At 41.2% G+C, this 23,743-nt stretch overlaps 2 protein-coding genes across 9 annotated transcripts in view; one reads left to right on the forward strand and one right to left on the reverse strand.

Annotated features, from left to right (window-relative positions):
• Positions 1–8,863, forward strand: part of Nt5e (5'-nucleotidase ecto) — a 47,891-nt gene extending 39,028 nt beyond the window's left edge. Inside the window, exons 4-9 of one of the 2 annotated variants that reach the window (XM_038322414.1) lie at positions 105–302; positions 1,296–1,450; positions 3,184–3,289; positions 4,026–4,175; positions 5,854–6,054; positions 6,954–8,863. In XM_038322414.1, coding sequence (XP_038178342.1) covers positions 105–302; positions 1,296–1,450; positions 3,184–3,289; positions 4,026–4,175; positions 5,854–6,054; positions 6,954–7,117 — 974 coding nt within the window. In that variant the 3' untranslated portion in view covers positions 7,118–8,863. The remainder of the gene's footprint in view (positions 1–104; positions 303–1,295; positions 1,451–3,183; positions 3,290–4,025; positions 4,176–5,853; positions 6,055–6,953) is intronic. The other variant, XM_038322415.1, reaches the window with a different exon arrangement.
• Positions 8,864–14,797: 5,934 nt separating this feature from the next.
• Positions 14,798–23,743, reverse strand: part of Snx14 (sorting nexin 14) — a 74,804-nt gene continuing 65,858 nt past the window's right edge. For 6 of the 7 annotated variants that reach the window (XM_038322009.1, XM_038322008.1, XM_038322007.1 and 3 more), the window contains 6 exons: positions 20,645–20,768; positions 20,257–20,421; positions 19,968–20,063; positions 18,636–18,727; positions 18,003–18,059; positions 14,798–14,994 (listed from right to left, as the gene is read on the reverse strand). In XM_038322009.1, coding sequence (XP_038177937.1) covers positions 14,956–14,994; positions 18,003–18,059; positions 18,636–18,727; positions 19,968–20,063; positions 20,257–20,421; positions 20,645–20,768 — 573 coding nt within the window. In that variant the 3' untranslated portion in view covers positions 14,798–14,955. The remainder of the gene's footprint in view (positions 14,995–18,002; positions 18,060–18,635; positions 18,728–19,967; positions 20,064–20,256; positions 20,422–20,644; positions 20,769–23,743) is intronic. The other variant, XM_042054670.1, reaches the window with a different exon arrangement.

The following is a 23,743-nucleotide window of genomic DNA, read 5'->3' on the forward strand; positions in this document are numbered from 1 at the left end:
AGAACAGCAGATGGCGAGTCATCAAGTTAAAAGTCGCTGTCATCCAGCAAGTGGCCTGCCATGTGCGAGGGCTGACCTGATCAACTTTGCCTCTTTTATTTCAGGAAGTCCACCTTCCAAAGAAAGTCCTGCTGGGAAGTACCCATTCATAGTCACCTCCGATGATGGCCGGAAAGTTCCCGTGGTCCAGGCCTATGCTTTTGGCAAATACCTAGGCTATCTGAAGGTGGAGTTTGATAACAAAGGAAATGTCGTCAGTTCACATGGAAACCCCATTCTTCTGAACAGCAGCATCCCTGAAGGTGAGATCTGGGGAGAGTCTACCAAACCCCTTCTCCCTCTTGTTTTGTTTCAGGAAATGCCTGTGTACTTGTGAAGAGTTTAGCTTCTCCATTGTGTTTACTCTCTTTATTCATAAGGAAATTTCAAATTCCCAACGTCCAAACCCTCACTTGCTTTTCCGAGTCTTCTCTGTGTACCACTGCTCTTTCTGCTTTTCAAAAGCTTCATCTGGGGAGGCAAAAGTCACTGCCAGCTCCTGTCTAGAGAGGAGTAGGAGAGCGAGAAAAGCAATTCAGATAGGACAGAGTAGCTCACCTAACAAGAGGCAGTGACAATGTGGTGTGGGCCTCAGCTTCTTCTTCATTCATGAGACAAGGAAATACCTCTTGTTGTTGTTGCTGTTGCTGTTTTGAGAAGAGCTTCTCCATATACAGCCCGGGCTGGGGTTACACTGTAGAGCAGCATGTCTGGCTGTGAGACTCAGAATAAAAGCATCCTTCTGCCATCCATTTTCACATGGACTTTGTGAGCACGATGTTGTGATTCTACCAGCCCTTTCATGTTCGCTGTCATCAGCTCAGAAGGACGGGCAAGGAGGTTCCACTGTACCCAGCAGAGTCTGTGGTCCGTCACAACATAAGCAGCTAGCAAGGAAGCAAGCTAGGAACCATACCCACAACAGATCCTCTGTACTTGCCCAACATTTCAACCCTTGACACCACCATGGTGTCATCTAGGTGGGCTGACAGGTACCCAGATGATGAGGGGATGCTGAGATGCTCAAAGGCATCCTTGAGGTAAGAAATACCCAGGTATTAATGTCAGAAAATGAAATTCCCTAAGGAATTTTATAGTCCAAACCAAAATGCACAAGTGTACTAATGCATACTCTCAGCAGGGAAGCCCGACAATGCTTGATTTCTCTAGCATTTACCCACTATGAGATCTGTTTAATGACAGGCCTTTCCTCTTGTTTGCACCTTTCTGATGGTCCTTCCTTTCTGTCCTTCTAGATCCAGTCATCAAAGCTGACATTAACCACTGGAGGATAAAGTTAGATAATTATTCTACCCAAGAACTAGGGCGAACAATCGTCTACCTGGATGGCTCCACTCAGACATGCCGGTTCAGAGAATGCAACATGGGCAACCTGATCTGTGATGCTATGGTGAGCTGTCTGCAGGGGCAGAGCACCTGCATCTAGGGAGAGAAGAAAGGAAGATGGAGAGTAGAGGCAACAAGGGACAAAGTGATGGTGGCAGAACCCAGACGGACGTTTGTAGCATGACTTGTTTCATACTGATTACCTTGGCGAGGAGGCTCAGAGAGATTAGGAGACCATTTCATTATTTGCTTTACAAGGACCTAAACCTTTTAAAGTATGTCTTTCCTAGATGTCTAAATTTGGGGTATTTCTTTCGGTAAGATGATCTTACAGATCATGACAGGAACCCACCCCACCCCTCTGCTGCTGCCAGATGTTACATAGTAGATCAAGCACATCTGCTTGGACCTGACTTGGCAGGACAGTTTTCCCTGATTTGTCTTCTTGGCTCTAAAGAACATGGGCCTTGTATAACTCGCATGTCTTTCCCAAGCACAGAATGACATACATAATTATAATAAATCGCAGGCTAGAACAAGGTCATTCATGAAGAGCATTTTTTTCTGGAGTCAATTGGCCAACATGGCTTTGTGGGGCTGTGCTGAGCAAAGGTCTTTATGCTTGACTGTTGCTCCCATGGGCTCACCCATGGTGGTGGTGGGGGGGAGCTGCCGGTGTCAGTATCGTGCTGGTGTCGCTTTCTGTGATACAACCACACTCCACAAACTCTGGCCGAGTGAGTGACAGCATGAATGCCCTCCAAGAGAGGTTCAGGCTGGTTACCGAGCACCATGAAATCAGTATGGAAAACAGACAGAAACATCTAGAGAAACACCTTCAAAGAAACATCCCAGGGTGCTACCAGAACTTAACCTTTCTGTCAAAGAGGCTGGGATAAATCTAACTTTACTTTTGTGCTTGTTTTATAATTAGAAAGCATGCATTTTGAGGCAGGAGAGTTGGTTCAGAGCTTGACATTACTTGGACCTGGGTTCAACTCCCAGCACCCACACAGTTGCTCACAACCATCTGTAACCCTAGTCCCAGGGGATCTGATGCCCTCTTCTGACCTCCATAGGCACATATGTGGTACACATAACATGCATGCAGGTAAAACACTTATACACTTAAAATATAAAAAAATATAAATGTTAAAAATAAAAGGTTTAAGGCCATATATGGTGGTGTATGCTTTTAATCCCAACATTTGGGAGGCAGAAGCAGGTGGATTTCTCCAAGTTTGAGGCCAGCCTGGCTTATATAGCAAGTCCTAGAATAGCAAAAGCTATATAAAGAGACTCTGTCTCAAAACAAATAGACAAAAGCATGCATTTACTTGCTTAACTGGATGTGTGTTTTGTAAAAGTAAAGTAAGATTGAACCCGATGTTCCCCAGCTTCAGGAGGCCATTCCTGTGCCAAGATTGCCAATATGGGGGAAGTGTATGGCATGAGGTGGGTGATGGGCAGGCTGGAGGTCCTGCTGCCCTGGAAGAGCAGGACACCAGCTATGCCCCCTAGCCAGGGGATAGGTTTGAGGAGTAAGAGCCCCCTGTCCTGAGAGTGTGACACAGGACTGGTCACAATATACTCTTGCTTCTGACTGACTGGAGACTAACAGAAGATAGACTTTTTGGTTAATAATGTATACAATTTGTTTTACTTACAGTTGGGAAACTTCTGGGGACACGGGAGTGAGGGATGAATACTTTGTTTTCTCCGTAGAGATAACCGGATTCCTGGAACTGATACCAAGAAAGAAGACCCAAAGTAACTAAATTTCTGCTACTATTGCAGATTAACAACAACCTCAGACACCCGGATGAAATGTTCTGGAACCATGTGTCCATGTGCATTTTAAATGGAGGTGGCATCCGGTCCCCCATTGAAGAGAAGAACAATGGTATGCACCGTGTTATCCCTTCACTGACTGTGTCTATGGAACCCTCCCTCTCTGCCAGCCTCAAACCAAAATGCCAGTCCTTTAAGTTTGTGTTAGCTGCCATTCAAGCCCAGTGCTTCAACAAAAGGACACACATGCTTTCTCATACGTCTTCACATAAATGCTAAACCTAAGGCTGGTCTAAATCTAATAACTGTTGCTGTTTAATAAAAACTATTGAACATTTTTACATTTGGAAAGAGAAAGACCAACTCATTAACCTTCTATGCTGGAAAAGCCATCTCAAAGATACACTTCACATATTTTCAGATACCCAAGGTCCTATCATACATTAAAACAAATCCACTAGACAGTACTTAAGGCTCTGTTGCAGTTCTCACTGACGTACTGTCAAACCCCATCACTAGAAGGCCCCAAGCTCATTTCAGACACTAGGGCAGGTGGCTAGAACACACTGCCTGTGTAGAACTGAACAATGTTTAACTTCAGCTACTGAAGATCCAGCCCAAGCCAGGAGCTCCAAGGCTGAGAACAGTGGACTTGGTCTTTTGCAAGCTCAACCGCCTTGCCCATTGGTGGACAACAGTGCAGAACCTTCCAGTGTTAAACTTCCCAAAGTTAAACACAGTGGCTGTGACACCCCCTCCCTTTATTTGCTCAATTCAAGGGAAGTGGTGTCTGGGGAAACAGTTTCTTAAACTCTTTTTCTTTCCTGATGCATTTATAACTGCCTAAGGCACAATCACCTGGGAGAACCTGGCTGCCGTGCTGCCCTTTGGAGGGACATTTGACCTGGTCCAAATAAAAGGTTCCACCCTGAAGAAGGCTTTTGAACACAGCGTGCATCGCTATGGCCAGTCCACTGGGGAGTTCCTGCAAGTAGGCGGTAAGTGGCACATCCTGCGGAACATGTTGTCCGGTGACAGGGGCTTTCCTGGTTGGTTCAGCTCCTTACCTCTCTGACTGGGCTTACTTGGGTTTTCTCACACCCAGCTCCATCTTTCAATGACTATGGACTTCTGGAGCCATTGAGGCGAGGTGAAGGCCAAGGGTCCAAGCCCTTGGCAATGAGTAGTATTTGCCAACCATGATTTGGACTTTGGAAAGGCATCCATGGGAGTTGACCTCGAACACTCGTCAGATCAGCTGGCATGAGGTCTTTCTGTTGGACTCTTGTAGATGCACGTAACATTCTTAAGCAAAAACAAAAGCTCTCCATTATTGTTAGCTGTCTGCGACCATATTAGGGTTCAAAGGAACAAAGGTAGAGCAAAGACACAGTCTACTCTAACCTTGCTTGGGGTGGGGGAAGGGAGAGGCATGTCTCCAACCCCAGACCTGCTTTCTCTTTGACTGCAGGGAAGAATGGAAATGAATGTTCCTCATACTGCTAAAGGCTTCTTTCTTCATTGATGGTGGGTGTGGGGAGTGCTGGAGATTAAACACATGCAAGGCAAACATTTTCTAGTTTTTTATTTTGTGCTGTTGGGAATTGAACCTGAGGCCTCATGCATGCTGGGAAAATGCACTGCTATGTCCCAGCACCTAAAGGATTCTGAAATGCTTTCCTAGTAACCAGTTCCACAACCCAGAGTTAATCCTTAAAGTAGTAATCTTATTTTACTCAAAAATAATTTTCTGGCCTTATTTTCTCACTTTTATTCTTCTTGCTTTGTTCATGTTGGGGCAGATCTTATGTGGCCCAGAATGACTTCAATCTATGTAGCCAAAGTTGGTCTTTAAATCCTGATCCTCCTGTAATGGTGGGATTACAGTTATGTCCCACTGTGCCTGGCTTCATGTTGGCTGCCTTTTTCGTTTGCTTTATTTTTTATTTTTGACAGAGTCTCAATATGTTCTCTAAGACAGACTCAAACTACTTAGCTCAGCCTGACTTCCTGACTTCAAATGTGTGGTAGTGACTCTCCTGTTTCGGGCCCTCCACAGGGTGGGAGTTCCAAGAATGTAGCTCCACACCCAGCTTCATTTTCATTTTATTCCTGGAACTGCTTGATGAGTGCTGCTGTCTGGCAGGAGCCCCTGGCCTCTGTCTCTGGGGTAGCCCTGACATAGAGCATTTTCCCAGGGCAGAGCCAAGGACCTGTGCTGTTCTGATGCTCTAGCAAAGTGCTAAGAATGAGTATTTGTGAAAATCTTTAAATCAGAATTACGACATTCAGTCATCAGAGCTGTTACAGATGCTCCGTTGCATTTCCCAATGATGCACACCTCACTTTCCAAACCCAGTGAGTGAGTCATGCCTGGACCAGTGAACTCAGGATTATAAAGAGGAAAAATACTAGGATTTCTCCCAGCAAAATCACCCATGTGCCTTTCTGAGGTCAGTTCTCCTTTGGTGGTTCTCCCATCTACTGGAGGCTTCAAGGATGAAAGTAACTAAGGGGAGCTACACCACTGCTGACATTGCCGATTAAATTTCACTCACACAGGAACTACAGTAGAACAAGCCTAATATCCTGAGTCTAGATCTTGATCAAAATCCCTTTCATAGGCAAAAGTCTCTTTGGATTCAGGAAGAAAAAAGGGACTCATTTCTCTTCTAGGAATCCACGTGGTGTATGATCTTACCCGAAAACCCTGGAACAGAGTGGTGCAGTTAGAAGTTCTTTGCACCATGTGTCGAGTGCCCAGTTACGAGCCTCTGGAAATGGATAAAGAGTATAAAGTGATCCTCCCGAGCTACCTGGTCAACGGTGGAGATGGATTCCAGATGATAAAAGATGAATTATTAAAACATGACTCTGGTAAGCATGAGCACCTCTTCCTCTCCTCTATTTAGCACAACAGAACTGGGCAGATGGGGCAAGAAAAGGGACCTTATACCTTTGTTGTTGCTCCCTCCTGCTTTGGAGGTTGCTAGCAGTACAACACTGAGGAATGTTCTGTTCTCCCTTCCCCAGCACATATGTTCACATCTGTCTGACCCAAGGGAAGGCACATAGAGACATAGAGACATACATGGCATGTAGTCATGGCTGGCCTGGAGCTTGCTATGCTACCAGGCTGGCCTGGTACTCACAGATCCTCCTGCCCAAGGGATGAGATTAAAGTCGTGCCATCACAACGGCCCAGTATTTTTTTTCTTTACAGTAAACTACCGTGTGTTAACATTGCCAGGTATTAAATAGCTTCAGTGAATACATCCACATGGAGAATTGAAATTATAGTAAGATTTTTGGGTAGTTGTCATGGGTTTGTCTAAGCAAGTCTTACTTCTCTATCCTCTTCTGGGAAAGAAACTTCCAGTGTCCCTTCATCAAGTATGTGGAGACAATGTTGAGCAGACAGCATGAGAAAATCACTTTTATTTCTCAGATAACTCTTGGCCCAGGTCCCCATTGCCTTTGGCTCTGGAGCGGATTGCAGCGGTGATGCCAACAACCTCTTAGAAACCTTGGAGCTGAGACAACTGCACTCCTCCCAATTACCCAGTGCTGAAGTTCTCATCTGTAACATGAAAGAGCAATCAGATTCTTTGCACTTAGAATTACCAGAAGACAAAAGTCTTCTGAGGTGCTTTATCCTGAAATGAAAAGGTGTCTTCTCTTCTCAATTTCAAGGGCTTCAGAGACTTTATTTTTCTTCTTGCTGCTAACAGATCATTTTTCTAGAGTTAAAATAACGTATGTGCTTGTTTCCCCAGGTGACCAAGATATCAGCGTGGTTTCTGAATATATCTCAAAAATGAAAGTAGTTTACCCGGCAGTGGAAGGACGGATCAAGTTCTCTGCAGGAAGCCATTACCAGGGAAGCTTTCCTTTAGTACTTCTTTTGTTTTGTGCAGTGATCCTTGTTTTGTACCAATAACGGGAAGCTCCTTGTCCTTGATATCAGACTACATTTTTCTTCCAGTGATATTCAAATCTGGCTCTTACCATCCTCAGGGCTCCTAGCTGATCCTCAGCACTTTGCTAAGAAGAGACTATAACTATGACATCATTTGTCAAGGTCAGCAACTCAGTGAGCAGACAGAAAGTCAAAGTGTAGCAACAGGGTCCTTTTTGGAAGTTGGGGAAGAAAACAACTAGATGTGATTTACATATCCACATAACACATTTTGTTGTCTTTGAACCACAAAAATAATCCTTCACTATTTATTTATAATCTACCAAACAACTGATGTTTACATAGAACTTTATCACTGCCAGCTGTGGTGGCCCATGCCTGTAGTCACAGCACTTGGGAGGGAAAAGAGGATGGCGGCCAAGTTCCAGGCCAGCCTGACCTACACAGAGTTTCAGGCCAGTCAGTCAGTTAGGGGGCAAGGCTCTCACGAACAAAAAAAAAAATTATAATTTACAAGGAGATTTTTGTAGGTAAGCAAATGTTGTTTCCTTTGATATGTAAACAGAAAGAGTTGGCTCATTCAAGGCCATACATCCCCAAATGATACATCTAAAACCTGTACCTAGGTCTTCTGACCTCAAAGTCAATACTCTCTCTTGCATCAAGGTGCCTCTCTTCCTGGCAATGGCCCCAGATGACAAATCTCTGGTTTATTTCTGCTCGCCACACTATCCTTTCTTTCGGGTTCCTATTGTCTATCAATTTGAAAACTGACACTGGACAGGATCCTGTCTCACAATACCAATGTGCCTTTGATGAGTCGCTGTATAAAGCAAATAACAGATTAGTTCAGGGACTGTAAAAGGCAGTCAGTTAAGGGGCAGGAGAGAAAGGGAGGGGAGGACATGAGCAGGACTGGTGCATTACAAAAGAGAGGATGAGCATTTAGATAAGTTTCATAAACACTGACAACAGAGCAGAACATTGTGAGATTCCAGAAGCCCTGCCTCTCTCTCCTTCCTTCTTCCTCATTTGGAGGTGTCATGAGAGAACTTTCTAAAACAAACTGTAATTTTAAACCTGTACCCGTCCTGCCCAAGATGCCAATACAGCTCTCATTCCAATCACACCATGTACATCATGGAGAACTCCAGCATTCTGGAAGGCAACAGTGATTTTAAGAAATGGTACAAATGTTTGTACCAAACCCCAAGCAACCATTATAAGGTGCACTCAAGTCCAGATATGAGAGTACCAACAGTGAGCCCTAAGGGATGCCCAAGAGATACCCAGACTGATGAAATAATCTATGTCCACAGAACACCTGACTAAGATGGTCCTGTGACCAAGTGAGTATGGCCAGCACCGCATTTGTAATCAAGAAATGGGAGCCTTCGCTTAACCATGAAACAACAGCTAGATGTTTGGACAGGAAACATTTTCCTAGTGTTTACAAATAAGTACTTTTGACACAAAACATTTTAAAATTTCAATTCTTTTATGAAGTTTGTTGCAGTAAAACATTGCCTTCAGTTCTATGAATGTACAAACTAGTTATAAACAGAAATGTCAAAAAGTATGTAAAAAATAAAGGTGCATTTGAGGTATATGTTTATGCTTGGCCAGTAAATGAGGAAAAATCTTATTACAGCTTAATTTTTAAGTAATATTTTGTAATTTTTCTGAATATGTGTATATGTATATATATGTGTGTATATATATGTATATATATATACACACATATATATGTATTGTGCCACAGTGTTGAGAAACGACTTGGACTACTTTGTAATTATAAACTCCAAACAATAAAAATGAAGATATATATACTCCTCTGTCTTCGGTCTTACTTTTCTCAAACCCCCAAGACAATATAGCAAAGACAATTTTTCACCAGGATTGTTTCCTTTGGTAAAAAACACTTTGTCATCTGGAAGTCCTCCTCTGTCACTTCAAAACTGAGAAGAAAAATGTATAAAATTTTTAAGCAGGAGAGGAAAGTCTCTCGACTTTTCTTCATCTAGCCTTGCTTCACTCCTTAGTGAAAATCTACCAACCTCTGGATAAAATACTAGAGATGAGGTCATACAAATCTGAGATTCCAGACATGACTGCAGGTCACAACAAGCAAGGTAGTAAGGTGACCTCATCAGTCACCAGTGCTCCCTGGAGTGACAGCCTAGGTAACAGAAGCAGCTGATTCTGCTCAAGTCTGTCTCTGTCCTGGTCAGGAAAATCAGCACCAGTGCTAGAAAGTGAGACCAACACTCCAGAGCTTCCTTAATACGGCAATACATAAAGTCAAGAATATAGTCTGAATTGTAGTTGGAAAAGCAAACCACAGCTGGGTGTGGTGAGCCATACCTTTAATCCCAACACTGGAGAAACAAAGACAGGCAGATCTCTTCTGTAAGTTTGAGGGTGCATGCTGTGTTGACTCCCATGGGAGGCCTTACCCTTTCTGAGGAATGGAGGGGTGGTAGAAAGAGAGTGGGGAGGAGAAACTGTGGTTGGTATGTAAAACAAATTTAAAAATTCATAATAAAAAAAGTTTGAGGGTAGACTGGTCTACATAGAAAGTTCCAGACCAGCCAGTTACAAAATGAGATCTTGACTCAAAACATCCCCCCGATACACACACAAGACAAAAATTCCCAAACTCAATCTGCCCTCCCCCACCTTGGGTTTCCAAGACAAGGTTTCTCTGTGTAACATTCCTGGCTGTTCTGGAATTCACTTTGTAGACCAGGCTGGTCTCGAACTCACAGAGCTCCGACTGCCTCTACCTCCTGAGTGCTGAAATTAAAGGCATGCACTGCCACCACACTCAGCTTCCAAACTCAGTTTTTAAAATTATTAACTAGGGCTAAAGAGATGGCTCAGTGGTTAAGAGCACCGGCTGCTCTTCCAGAGGTCCTGAGTTCAATTCCCAGCAACCACATGGTGGCTCACAACCATCTGTAATGAAATCTGGCGCCCTCCTCTGGCATGCGAGCATACATGGAAGCAGAATGTTGTATACATAATAAATAAATAAATCTTAAAAAAATAAAATAAAATTATTAACTATTGTGTGTGTGTGTAGAACAGGAGAGTACTACAGTGAAGATGGAGGTCAAAGGCAACCTTATGGAGTTTGTTCTCTTCTTCCATCTTGTTCTATAGTTTCTTTTCTGTTTCTGTGATAGCACTCTGACCGAAAGCAACTCAGGGAAGAGAAGGTTTATTTGGCTTTACATGCCCAGGTAAGTCCATCAAGGAAAGTCAGGGCAGAAACTGGAGCAGAAACAGAGGGACACTGCTTGCTGTTCCCTCTCAGAGTCACGTTTAGCTTTCTTTCTTTCTTTTTTTTTTAATGATTTATTTAACTTTATGTACATTGGTGTGAAGGTGTCAGATCTCGTGGAACTGCATTTTCAGACAGTTGTGAGCTGCCATGTGGGTGCTGGGAATTGAACCCGGGTCCTCTGGAAGAGCAGTCAGTGCTCTCAACCGCTAAGCCATCTCTCCAGCCCCTAGCTTGCTTTCTTGTACAGCCCAGGGAATAGCACTGCCCACAGTGGGCTGGGTTCCCCTCAATAGTCAAGTCAATCCACAACACACATGCCCACAGGCCAATCTAATCTACATAATTCCTCAGCTGAGGCTCATGTATCCGATGACTGTAGGCTGTTATCAAGTTAACAAAGCCAACTAGGATACACACTCAGGTTGCCTTTACCTTTGCTGAGCATGAGTAAGCCTAACTAGCCAAGTTCAGTCTCCAAAATCTATGGCAGAAGAAGAAAACTGACTCCTGAAAGCTGTCTTCTGACATTCATCTACACACTATGGCATGCATGTACCTTTTTATGTGTATGTCACACATCACACAGGCAAATGGTATTAAATGAAATATTAGTAACTATAAAATTACCATGAACCCACAAAATTTGCAAAACGCCACTAGTCAATTTATCTTTTTTATTAAAAAAGTTTATTTTCCATTTTATATACCAACTCTAGTTCCCCCTCCCTCCATCCCTCCCTTTCTCCTGTCCCCCATCTCCCCTCCTTCCCATTCCCTGTCCACTCCTCAGAGGGGGTAAGGCTTCCTTGGGGAGTCAACAAGGTCTGGCATACCAAATTGAGGCAGAACCAACCCCCACCCCCATCCCCATAACAAATCTTGTACCCCAGCAGTACCAGGCACAAAGAATGTTATTGCTGGGGTGCAAACAAGAAGCACAGGGTAAGCAGGGCACAACTCTGTGCTTAGGCTGTCCATCACTGAGTAACGACTCGGAAAACTACATTAATTCTAAGAACAGAAATTCAACCTTCTATTGTCTAGTCATTATTCTTCCTGTTCCTAGGAGGCATTCCACCCTCACTTTGGTAGATGCTGTGCCTCTCCTAGCCCACCTACTAATAGGTAAGACAGCTGATTACAACCCCCTAGGCACAGAAGCAAACATCCAACCTATGTCTGACGATGATAGTGCCATTCATCTTGATTCAAGTTGTTGATTTAGGGTAAGAATGCTACCGGAACCAAGGCAGTAAAAGACCTGTAGTGGCATTTTTTTAAAGATTTATTCTTCTATTATGTATCTAGTACTCTGCCTGCATGTATGCCTGCATGCCATAAGAGGCACCAGATCTCATTATAGATAGATGTGAGCCACCATGTGGTTGCTGGGAATTGAACTTAAGACCTCTTAGCCATCTCCCCAGCCCGACATTTTTTTTACATGTATGGAAATGCAAAAAAAAGCTTTATCTGCCATCCATACAGTGATTTCACAGTTGTTTGAAACTGTCTTCCACCAAATGAAGGTATTTGAACAATAAACAATAGTCAACAGGACTGAAGATAAGACAAAAACCATGTGGAGTCCCTATATGAATTAAGGTCTAGCAAACTCATACATAGGTCAGCTTTACTACAACCCCTCTGTGGCTGAATTTCATAAAGATACACTTTATATTCTCTCTAAACAAAATGGTCGATTTCTGTCATTGCCACCAAAACCAAAACTGGCTCCAATTAGGAGAGAACTCAGAAAGCTTCCCTGGAGACATGCATAAGTGGGTTGAGGAGGCAGGAGTCAGACAAGCACATTCTATGTTAAGTAAAAACTGTCAAATCCCTAAAGGAAAATAACACATTTCAATCTTATACTACTAAAATGGATCAGAAAAGCTAGAAGATTAACTAAATTAACACAGTGCTTAGAGCTCATTCCCTTACAGATGAATTTCAATGTCTCTCATTTTGCCAGGCTTTAAATCTTGGGCTGGAGAGTTGGCTCAGTGGTTCAAAGCAATGGCTGCTCTTGCAGAGGACTGGAGTTCAGTTCCCAGCACCCATATGGTAGCTCACAAGCGCCTGTAACTCCAGTCCCAAGAGGTCCAATGTCCTCTATAAGCTTCCCAGGCACCAGGCATGTACAAGGTGTACATACACACAAAATAAAATATCTAAAAACATTAATTAAATCTTTCCAAGTGTGGACTCTAGCTATAATATATGTACACAAATATACATATGGGTACAGAATAACATGGAAAAGAGAAAAGGAAATGCTACGTGTTAGAAATGAGGACAGATTGTATGCAGGAAATGGAAATGAGTAATGGAAGAGGATATAAAATATTTTTCATATCTGGTGGTAAGTGCATGAAGATATATTCGATAGTGAGAGTATAAGACCCATTGTGAAGCTCCACAGCCGCTGCTCCCAATGTCTATTCTAACTGTATACGAGTTCACTGAGCTGAACAGTTTTGGGATTTGGTTCACTTCACTGTGTATTTTTTATTTATACCATTTTATATAATTTTATAGTTTATTTAAACTTTTTAAATTAAATCCTTTGAAATACAATGGCACATGCCTATTAATCCCAGCATTCAGGAGGTTGAAGGAGGAAGATCAAGAATTCAAGGCCAATCTTGGGCTACATAGCAGGTTCTAGTCTAGCCTAGACTACATCATGAAACTCTGTCTCAAAACCCAAAACATAAAATATCTGAATAAAGTAGTTTGGCAGCCTCTGCCTTGTTGGTGAGCTGTTGGGACTTGCCTCCATGTCCAAGCTGATGCACATTTCTGCAAGCTGAATTGTGCCATAACATTTATGTTGAGGTCAGAGGACATCTGGGAGGAATCTATTCTCTTCTTCCAACACCTCGGGTCGCCAGGCTTATCAACAAGTGACTTTACTCGCAGAGTACTCTTCTCAGACCCTCCTTTACTTTTCATGAAAGCTTCAATCCTGTTGCAGTAGGGCCCCACCCAAATGACTCTTTTAACCTAAATTGCCTTCTGAAAGGCTGTCTCCAAATAAAGTCACTGCGGGATTTGTGGTTTCAACATAGGAATTTGGGAAAGATATAATTCAGACCGTAACAAGGAGTGAGCCCTACTTACAGAAAATGTGATACTCAGACAAAGTTATGTAAGTCATTCATATTATAGAAGGAAAAAGAAAAGACAATACAGTTCCTATTATCCTCAAGGCATTTTCTATGCAGCATTTTCATGGTAACTGTGAATATTGTCTTGTAGGTGATAATGTTAGACCACAGAGAATGATGAAGGTAGAAATCACATTTGGATCTTTCTAATCTTTGTGTCCTTGTTATTGTTGGAGTATCAAGAAATACTTGATACTTCAAAAGTAGTCTTGGCCTCTTTCAGAAGCCTGGTGCCCTAGTGTATTTTAAATGCTTTACTGTGTCCATTCTTTCCCATCTGCTTTGATGTGTGCTTTAATGTATGAACTGCATGAAGAACATATTTTAAATGAGTTGCTACAAACAGAATTACCAAAAGGAGGTATATGGTCAGAAGAATACAATAAAGTCAAAACTAGCTGGAAAACCCTCTGAAAATTACAAAGCACATTTTAAGATTGTCTTTGAAGTGTTCTAATTTAGATACAGGTAGATCTTCAAATTGTTGAAAACAAGCATTTAATCTTTATTGACTTGATAAAAATACTCAATTTTACAATATAAAAACAGAAACCTAATATGTCCAGCATTAACAGACTATGTATTTATGATTTTAGATGTAGTCAGCATTAGAATAAATGAGTGATTGTGTCTTGCTAGTTGCTGTGTTATGTATACATAAACTAGTCCTGCTAAATACACAAGGAGAGACTTGAACTTCAGCCCATTTGCTTCTGTGTCTTCACACTAAATGCAGCTACATTCAAATCAAAAGAACGCAAAGATTGTTGGTCTTACCTGTTTGCCCTCTTTCCAAAGCAGCACCCTGGGGTTGGGAAATTACTCAGTGAGGAAAGTGCTTGTGATGCAAGACTGGGGACCACAGTCTGAATCCCCAGTGCCCACATAAAATCAGCAAGCACGCGGGCATGCCTATAATCCCAGCACTCAGGAGGCAGAGATTTGGGAGGGCAGGAGCAAGCTGGCTGGCTACAGTAGCCAAATCTGCAAAGCTCCAGGGGCAGTACGAAAGTCTGCCTCTGTAAACAAGGTAGACAATGATAGAGAAAGATGCCCAGTATTAACCTCAAGCCTCCCACACAGGTGCACACACGAGCATGAGCAGCCACACACCTATACTGAACACACATGAACACATATGCAGTGTACACACATACATATACACAGACTCAAAAAGACCCTAGAGATAAGTGACTTATGTTCTCGTACAATAAAGACAGTAAATATAAAAGAGAAAGCTATAATAACTAATCACATTTTATTGCTCTTAAGTTTGTTAGTCTTTATTAAAACAAAAAATATTTCAAACACTAAAGTACATGATATTTATAAAAATATACAAAGTGAAAGAAAGAGTACATTTCTATTATACTGGTATGATATTCTATACCAAGTGTTTACATCCAAGATGTCATGGAGGTAGCTTCCTTTTGTACCTAAAGTAAAAATAAAGTCCACTTAATAGAAGACAATAGGATAGGGTTAATTTTTTAATTACCTAACAGCTCTACTACAGTAATATTATAAGTAAATGTACACACACTCACACACACAAGGTGAGAGAGAGAGACAGAGACAGAGAGACAGAGAGAGAACAAAATACTTAAGGCATGCGCAGCAGATAATAGCAGTGCATTTATGAGGTCATAGACCTGATAAAAATCTCAGAGCTAAAAGTTTTCTGGTATTCATTCCAATGTAATTTAACATAAAATATCTAACATTACCACCTTTAAAAAATACAGTTAATATTACTAAACTTTGAAAACTTACAATCAACAGATGAGCAGCACAAATCTGGTTTCCCTACTCTACGGAAGTGGATTTCCACTGCCATGCCACAACCTTGACAACTGTTTGTTTGAATCTAACTAAAGGGATTAGTCAAAAAGTAAGGGAGTTGGAGGGATGGTTCCGCAGTTAACAGCTCCTGCTGTACAAGTATAAGAACTGGAATTACGACCCCATTAGCTATGTAGCAAGCCAAGCACTGTACTTGTAAATATAGCTCCTAAGAAGACAGACAGAAGAACCGCTTTGATTTTTTTGACTTCCAAATGTGCATGCTCTCACACAGACACATACATACAACCCCCTATGCACACACAAACGTACGTATACACATAAGTAAGTACACCTTTAAAAAAAAATAAGAGGCCAGGTGGTGGTGGCACACACCTTTAATCCCAGCACTTGGGAGGCAGAGGCAGGTGGATCTCTGTGAGTTAGAGGCCAGCCTGGTCTACAGAGTGAGTTCCAGGTTAGCCAGGACTGTTTCACAGAGACACTCTGTCTCAAAAAAATAAAATAAAAACACAATAAATAATAATTAATAATAATGAAAATAAATAATATTAAAGAATAAGCAATGGTTGTCCAACATAACCAGATTATATGACCCTACTTATAAGGATGCCACACACTCTGGCTACAGTACATCTGAAACTGACTGGGAAACTTCCTTCCTGCTGGCTAGGCTTCAAAGTTCCAAAGAGTCCTTTACAGGCTACTAGGAAAAAAAGTAATCAAAGGTGAACCAAGAACAAGTGTTGGGAGCAGTGAGACCCCAGATCCTGAATTTCTTGTAATCCCCTGATCTGAGTGCCTACAGCTGCTCTGAGCACGAGACCTTCAGGAGTTCCTGATGACAGGAGAGTGGTTTCTGGTGGGTTTGGCTGGGGCGTGGCTATCTCTATATAATCTGCCCCTGAACACAATAAAGGGAGAATTCTTGGGGAATTCAAGGATGACCCGTGTCGTTGTCTCTCTGTCTGTGTGTGTCTATGTATTTTAATCCTCCAGCCCCTTGCCCGAAGCTCGGTAACAGGGTTCAAACGCACCGATCGCAGACCCGGGAGCGCGGTGCGCGGCCAACAAGTGCTGGATCCTGCATGCTACAATATGAACTTGCCAGGCAAGACACGCCGAGTACAATAGCAGCATGACTGTTATGGGGCTAAAAAAAACTTTTTCTAATTGGATTTAAGGCCTGCTGCACAGCAGGGAATTCATGCCCAATACCGTAAATCTGGTCAATAAGCAATGGCTGGAGAAGTCATAGGCCCTAGGACGGAGCCTAGTATCACTGCTAAAATGCCTTGCTGAGAAGCACCTTCTATTTATACCCATAGACTAGTGTTGCTCTCAGCAGTACGCAGAGCACTTTGTGCAATGGGCAGCAGTTGGTGCAGACTTCTAACTGGCCAGAGTGCTGGGACTAGTGACTGTGAGTGTTCAGTTCTAAATGGGGCACTTACATCAACCCCACATCCCAAGGCTAAAAAACCATCTAGGAAGAAGGGGAGGGGGGAAGAGCCCTAGACCCGAGATGGGGAGCAGTGCTGTGAAATGCTCTCACACTGATGAACTCACAGTAACTTGGGCACCCATACAAGTTAGGACAGTCAGACCTAAGGCCCAGGTTCAACTCCTGGCATCTCAAAAAGGAAAACAAAAAAAAAAAAAAAAAAGCAAGGGGTGGGGGGAGAGGGAGAGTATGTATGTATGTATGTATGGCTCAGTAGTAAGGGCATTGCTTCCAAACCTAACAACCTGAGTTCAATCCCTGATACCCACACAGTGGAAAGACAAAAGCACCCCTGCAAGTTGTTCCGTGAACTTGCACTGTGTGTGTGTGTGTGTATGTGTACACATGAATGTACTCCCCTCAGCACACACATCAATTAATCAGTATGTCAACACTTAAAAAACCAGTCATACAGGAGAGGGTGAAGGGCCCCACTCCTGGGTAACTAATGGCAGATGATGGCTGTTAAGAGGAGCCATCCTTCTGAAGAGTGACCACTGGGAGGGTACTCACGCTCCGCTGGATGCCCCATCCCCATACACACGTGAGCAGCACTAACTGGACTCAGCGGGGTATTTTAAAAGAAATAAAATTGGGAAGAAGATGTGTTGAGGGCTGCCCAGAGGGAGTTAGAGGATTAAAGAGTAGACAGGTAAATACTTGATATACATGTATAAATGTTAAAAGGATAAATTTTTAGATTATATTTTTAAAAGCTCAACATCCTCAAGATTATATATAGTAGCAACACCACAGGCTAACTCCAATTCATTTTCAATATTCTTGAATTCATAGATCCATGTTCAAAAAACATTTGAGCCTCTGATTTATACAGCAGACAATGTTGCAGATGATAATCTGAACAGCTAGGTCCATTTTAATGCTAAGATTAGTGACGTCTTCAGCCAAGAGCACAGCTCCTGCCTGCTTGTAACTAGGAAAAGAAGACGTCAAGGCAGAGAATTCTCACGTCTGCTGCCCCAAATCCAGATAAGGATAATACAAAAAGACATTTGGCTCAGGTTGTTCAGCTTTCAAATGACTGCAGTCACAATGGTTTCCTTAAATTCTGTGTCTCTAACTAAATGTCCAGACACCACTCAGAAAAGAACAAATAAATTACTGCTTTCCAATTACCTTATTTAGCTCTGGAAACAGTTCCTGTATCACAATGTCCAATAAGACGTAGGTCAGCTGCAGTACAAAAACACGTAATAAAATGTAAAATACTAGACAGTAAAAATGACAGACACAAAATCCAGGACTGTGGTACTCGCTAAGTGAGAAAGCAGGGAATGCAATGGCAACATAAAACAAGCATAAAATATATCTAACACCCACTAACAATGCTCTACCCTTAAATGTATGATAGAGACCTTTGTGAATAAAAAGACTGACATTATTATACTTCACCCATTTTATGTAAATTGTTTTGCACAAATTTTAAATAAATAAGCAGAACATTGAAATTATATTAAAATCTCAACAAAATATACAGACACTATATAGATAAAAATGTTAACTGGTTATTTTATGACTTGAATTACCAAAATTTAAATGTTTACCTCATGTCACAAATCTTCTATAAGTTCAAAATTTTCTACTAGGAAGATATATTAACTTTAACACTGCATGCTGTAAAGAAAGATAACCAGCAAAAACTGTATATATAGATTTTCCTATCTGGATTTTTAGATTATATGGACTTGATTTTGTATAAACCAGACACTGTGTTGCTCAGAAAAATCACACCAATGCTAGCCTACTTACCTGCTTGTTGAGCACTGGCTGCTGCAAGCCATCAAACAGAAGTCTGATGCTTTCATACTTGGTTTCTTCACCAATACACTTGACTAACAGATCTAAACAAGAAAGCCACATGTGAAACAATTCATATCAACTCATCACTAACTGCCTCTTAGAAGAAATGCCTCCTCTGCTCACAGACACCCCGTAAAAGCTGTAAGCCAATACTTCTCACCCACTGTTTGCAAGAAGCTCCGAGAAACAAGTTTTATAATCAAGTCAAAAGAATGTACTTGTCATTAATCCTTTTGAAAGTTTGCAATGCACAGGACATACAACTAAGTGATTAAAAGAGGATATATATAATATGCATTAATATATAATAATAAATTATTAAACATTATGATAAAGCAAAATCAATTTTTTAAATATTTATTTTTAATAATGTATATGGTTTGTGTTTGGGAGGAGAGATGTGCACACGAGTGCAGTGCCCACAGAGGCCAGAAGAGGGCATTAGTTTCTGGAGCTGGAGTTATAGGCAGTTACAAGCCACTTAATGTGATGTTCTCCACTAGGACAGAATATAACACACATACACATCAAGACAGGGTTTCTCTATGTAACAGCACTGGCTGCCTCGGAACCTACTCTGTAGACCAAGCTGACCTCAAACTCAGAGATCCACCTGCTTCTGCCTCTGAGTGCTGGGGTTAAAGACGTGCACTGCCACTGTCCAGCTATACACTCAACTATACTCTCAACTAGTGAGCCATCTTGCCAGCTCCCAAGCAAAAGAATTTAAATTCTAATGATGTTTGCGAATTTTTGTACATACGTATAGAAATATACAGAAAATGTCTATAACCAAATGTGGTGGATACCTGTAACCTCGTCTTTTGGAGCAAAGGTAGGAGGATCAGTGCAAATTTGAAGCCAACCTGGTCTACATAGCATGTTCCAAGTCAGCTAGGAAGACAGCCGCTGTTTCAAAAAACCAAAAAACAAAAACAAAAAAATCAAACAAACAAAAAATCCTGATTATTGTGTGAGTAAAAATAACCTTGTCATAAATTTTAGGGATGAAGCAAATATGGTGGCTACACACGTAAATTCCAACACTCAAATGACTGAAACAGGAGAACCGTTGCCTGGGCTACAGCTTGAGACTCTGTCTCAGTCAAACAAAAGATTAGTGGTGTCAACAAAAGAACTAACTGCATTGTGAATGGGGTTAATTTAGTAAGTCCTTGCTACTATTTCTAAAGTAAAAACTCATAATAACTACTAGTTTCAAGAGTTACATTGCAGCTTCAGAGAGCACTACTGATCTATATAAAATTGAGTTACTTATACCCGGAATGTAATTCATCATTTCTTCAAAAGTCTGTTTTGCTCCTTTTTGCTTATCTTGGAGGGAGCGAGGTTCAGTATTTTCACAAAATATAGCATCTAAAAATGAGTACAAGAAATTTATACAATTATTCTCCAGTTCATACACAAGTTTTTTCTAAGAGTAGAAATGCTAGTTTTTTTTTTTTTTGAAATGCTAGTTTTTAAAAAAACAAAAACCACCCCTTACTTTCTTAGACCTAACTAAAATTGCAAGCACAAAACACAAAACAAAGCCTCGACAGATACAAACCTCTGAGAAGTGTGATCAGGGAAACCAGCCGGTGCTCCTGAAAGAGCTGCTCCAGCTTGCACTGAAGGTAGTAATCGGTGTACATCTCCAGCGTGTTTTTAAAGAGGATCCGTGTTCCCATCAAAAGATGATGAAGCCAATCTGGGATTTGAAAAACTACTCGTCCTGAGGAAAACCAACTGAGAATCAGCTGAGACTGTAGTTGCTCGAGGTGATAAATGAGACAAGTAGCAGGGTCACTTTTATTTACAGCCACTAGTAACTTCTACATGTTCGAGGCCAGTGCAGTAAATCTGTGAAAGAAGTGTCTTTCCCAAAGCTGGGATAGGGCTGTGCTTGCATCATGAGGCAGATTAATGACAGATAACACAGACCATTTAGACCTTACCTACATACATCAGGTAATCATAGACTCCGTCCACAGTCATCACCTCCATGAAGTAGTTCTGATTTTGCTTTCGCTCTGTATTCTCAGCACGGTTTGCATTATTCTTAAACAGATCATTGAAAAGCTAAAGTAAAAATTGAAACAATAAAGAGACATATAGCTTATTGCACCTATATTAACGGTAAAAGAATACACACCAAAATGCCATTAAGAAACCTTAAAATCTGTTTTCAAAGTTTCACATTTGTGACCAAACCTTCAGTAAAAACATATACTCCTCTCAAACTATTACATAAAGAATATATTCACTTTTGATATTTTGATATTGATTAATTCACTATCCATAAAAGACCTTCTTTTCTGTGTCTGTGTGTGTGTGTCCCCCACTTTTTTTGGTTATTTGCTTTGCAGTGCTTGTACATTCTAAACTTAGAGCTTCAAGCAAGCAAGGTAAGTGCTCTACCACGAAGCAATATCGCTGTTCCCTAATTTTTATTGTTAATTTCTGATAGAGATGCAGAGACAGGGCAAAGCTATGCACCCCCAGACTGGTTCCGCCCTCGACCTCACAGCACTATGCTTTACAGGAATGCAGCACGGTGCTCACCTCCCCTTCCTTCTGCTCTCAGGGCTTTGCATTTGTCGCTCTTAGCCCTAACTCAGTCTGATCTCAAACTTTTTTGTTTGGTTGGTTTTTTGTTTCTCAATACAGGGTTTCTCTGTGTAGCCTTAGCTGTCCTGAAACTCACTCTGTAGACCAGGCTGGCCTCGAACTCACAGAGATCCATCTTTCCCTGCCTCCCAAGTGCTGGGATAAAAGGCGTGCGCCACCACCGCCCAGCTGACCTCAACTCTTGGCAGTTCTACCTAAGCCAGCTAAGATGCTCTCCTTTGTTTACATAAACCCAAAGAAACAAAGTAATTTGTTAACACTGTGTAAATATTATTACCAATAGCTAATTTTAAACTAGTATGACTTAAAAATCACAAATTACTCACTAATGTGCAGATATAAAAATTTCACCTTTATACAAAATTCATTTGTGCACTATTATTCAAGCCCAAAACAATTTAATCAGTACAGGGAAAAACTTCTGGGGACTGGCTTAGTTGGAAAGGTACTTGTCGAGCATGCATGAAGCTTCGCGTTCTATCCTCAGCACCACACAACACTGTGTGGTACAAGCCTAGAATCCCAGCACTCAGGAGTAAATGCAGAAGGAGCCGTTCAAGGTCACCTGCAGGCTATACAGTGCATTCATGACACCTACACTACATTAGATCCTATCCCAAAAAAGAAAAAGCAGCCCTACTAATCAAAAATTATGACAAGCAATGACTCTTTGGTCGATAACAATCTAATATATATTAGGTAATTCATTTTAACAAAGTCATTGTTTTATTCATTTATGCTTCATTCATTCATTCATTTGCTTTCCTAGTAAGCAAATCCAAAAACCACTGAGTTCTATGTGCCATACAACTCATAGATCATACAAAGGGCAGTGTAAAACAGAATAGAAATTTAACATCTACTAGAAACAGAACAAGACATACATAAAATAAAGTCAGACCTGGTGGCACACATACCTTTAATGCCAGTACTTGGGAATGAGAGGTAGTCAGATCTCTGAACGTTAGAGACCAGCCAGGACGACACAGTGAACCCTACCGAAGTGTGTGTGTGGGGGGGGGGGGGGAGGATGGACGACGAAGATAAAGGAAATAGAACAGTGGCTACCACAGAGAAAAGTGTATTCAATTGTATCTGAAGATGATTCTCCCCCCATCACCTACCTACATTTTAAGTTTAATTTTTCATTAGAAAGCACAGTAAATCTGAACAGGAGAGGGAGAAAACCAACCCCCTGAAATCCTAACTACTATACTTGCTGTATATCCCTGTCTAGTGTCTGAATATATCTGTAATCATTCAGGTTCAAGAGAACATTTCTTGGAGCTGTGTACTTAGCTCAGTGGTAGAGTGCTTTCCTAGTAAGCAAATGCTGTGACTTTGGTCTCTAGTTTAAAAAAAGAAAAAAAAATAACAAAAAGATCAAAAGATGTTTTTCTACTTCCTTCACTGAATTAAGTATTTATATAGTGCTTTGTGTATTTGCACTAATATAATTTATCTATTGATAACATCCTTTAAGATAATTAATCAGGCCTGTAATGCTAGAGTTCATTTCTAAGTTTCCCTTTTATGGAAAACTTTTAGTAAATAGTTCTACATATTATAGACTCTTCTGTTAATTTACTTTCTTCTATAAACACGTGAGTATAAACACATGATGACCCTATTGTTATATAATGCCCAAATTTCTTATCCTAAAGAATGAGCCCATTCACAAGCCATCAGCAAAATAAATTTCCAGTTTGACCACCTGCCTTAACTTTGCAAATGTACTCTGTGTATGAAATTCACACTCCAGTATACTTCCCCGTTCCTTTCCTCTCCCCCGGACAAAGTTCCGTGATGCTGCTCATCAGAGAGCTAATATTTCACCACTCATGAGTATGAGTGTAAGCACAGAGTGGAGGACACCTAAAGGAGAGCCTCCGAAAACTTCAAGCTGTTTTTTAGTTTCAACATGAAGATTAATTCTCAATCCAGGAGAGAAGTGGATATTACCAGTCAGGTGGTGTGCACTTGTATCTGTCTGTGTCTGTCTCTAGGGCTGAGAACAGCTTACAATAATGACTGAGGAGAGGAAAAATTTGAGACTCATGTTTTAATTTCTCCTCTTGAGCCTGTTTTTCTCTATGGCCTTTAATGGAATTTCTATGTTCAACACAGGAGAAGACAGGTCTCAAGTGTTTTGTCTCAATTGTCTGTAGAAAACAGTGAGCCATTATTGAAAACAATAGGAGACTTGGAGGGGAACTTTTTTTTTTTTTTTAATTATAAAAGTAACACAACTCTTAAAAGTCTGAATGGGTTTAAATAACAGAAAGATAAAAAACTAAATAGGCATGGCTGGAGACAGATCAGGATAAATAAAGAGAGACAGAAATAGTGGAAACGAGGGGACAGAAGAACAAGGAAGAGAGTTAGACGATGCTGGAAACAGAATGAGAACTGCATCAGTGCCAAAA

Source organism: Arvicola amphibius, chromosome 3, assembly GCF_903992535.2.
Source record: "Arvicola amphibius chromosome 3, mArvAmp1.2, whole genome shotgun sequence".
NCBI classification, from domain to species: Eukaryota; Metazoa; Chordata; class Mammalia; order Rodentia; family Cricetidae; genus Arvicola; species Arvicola amphibius.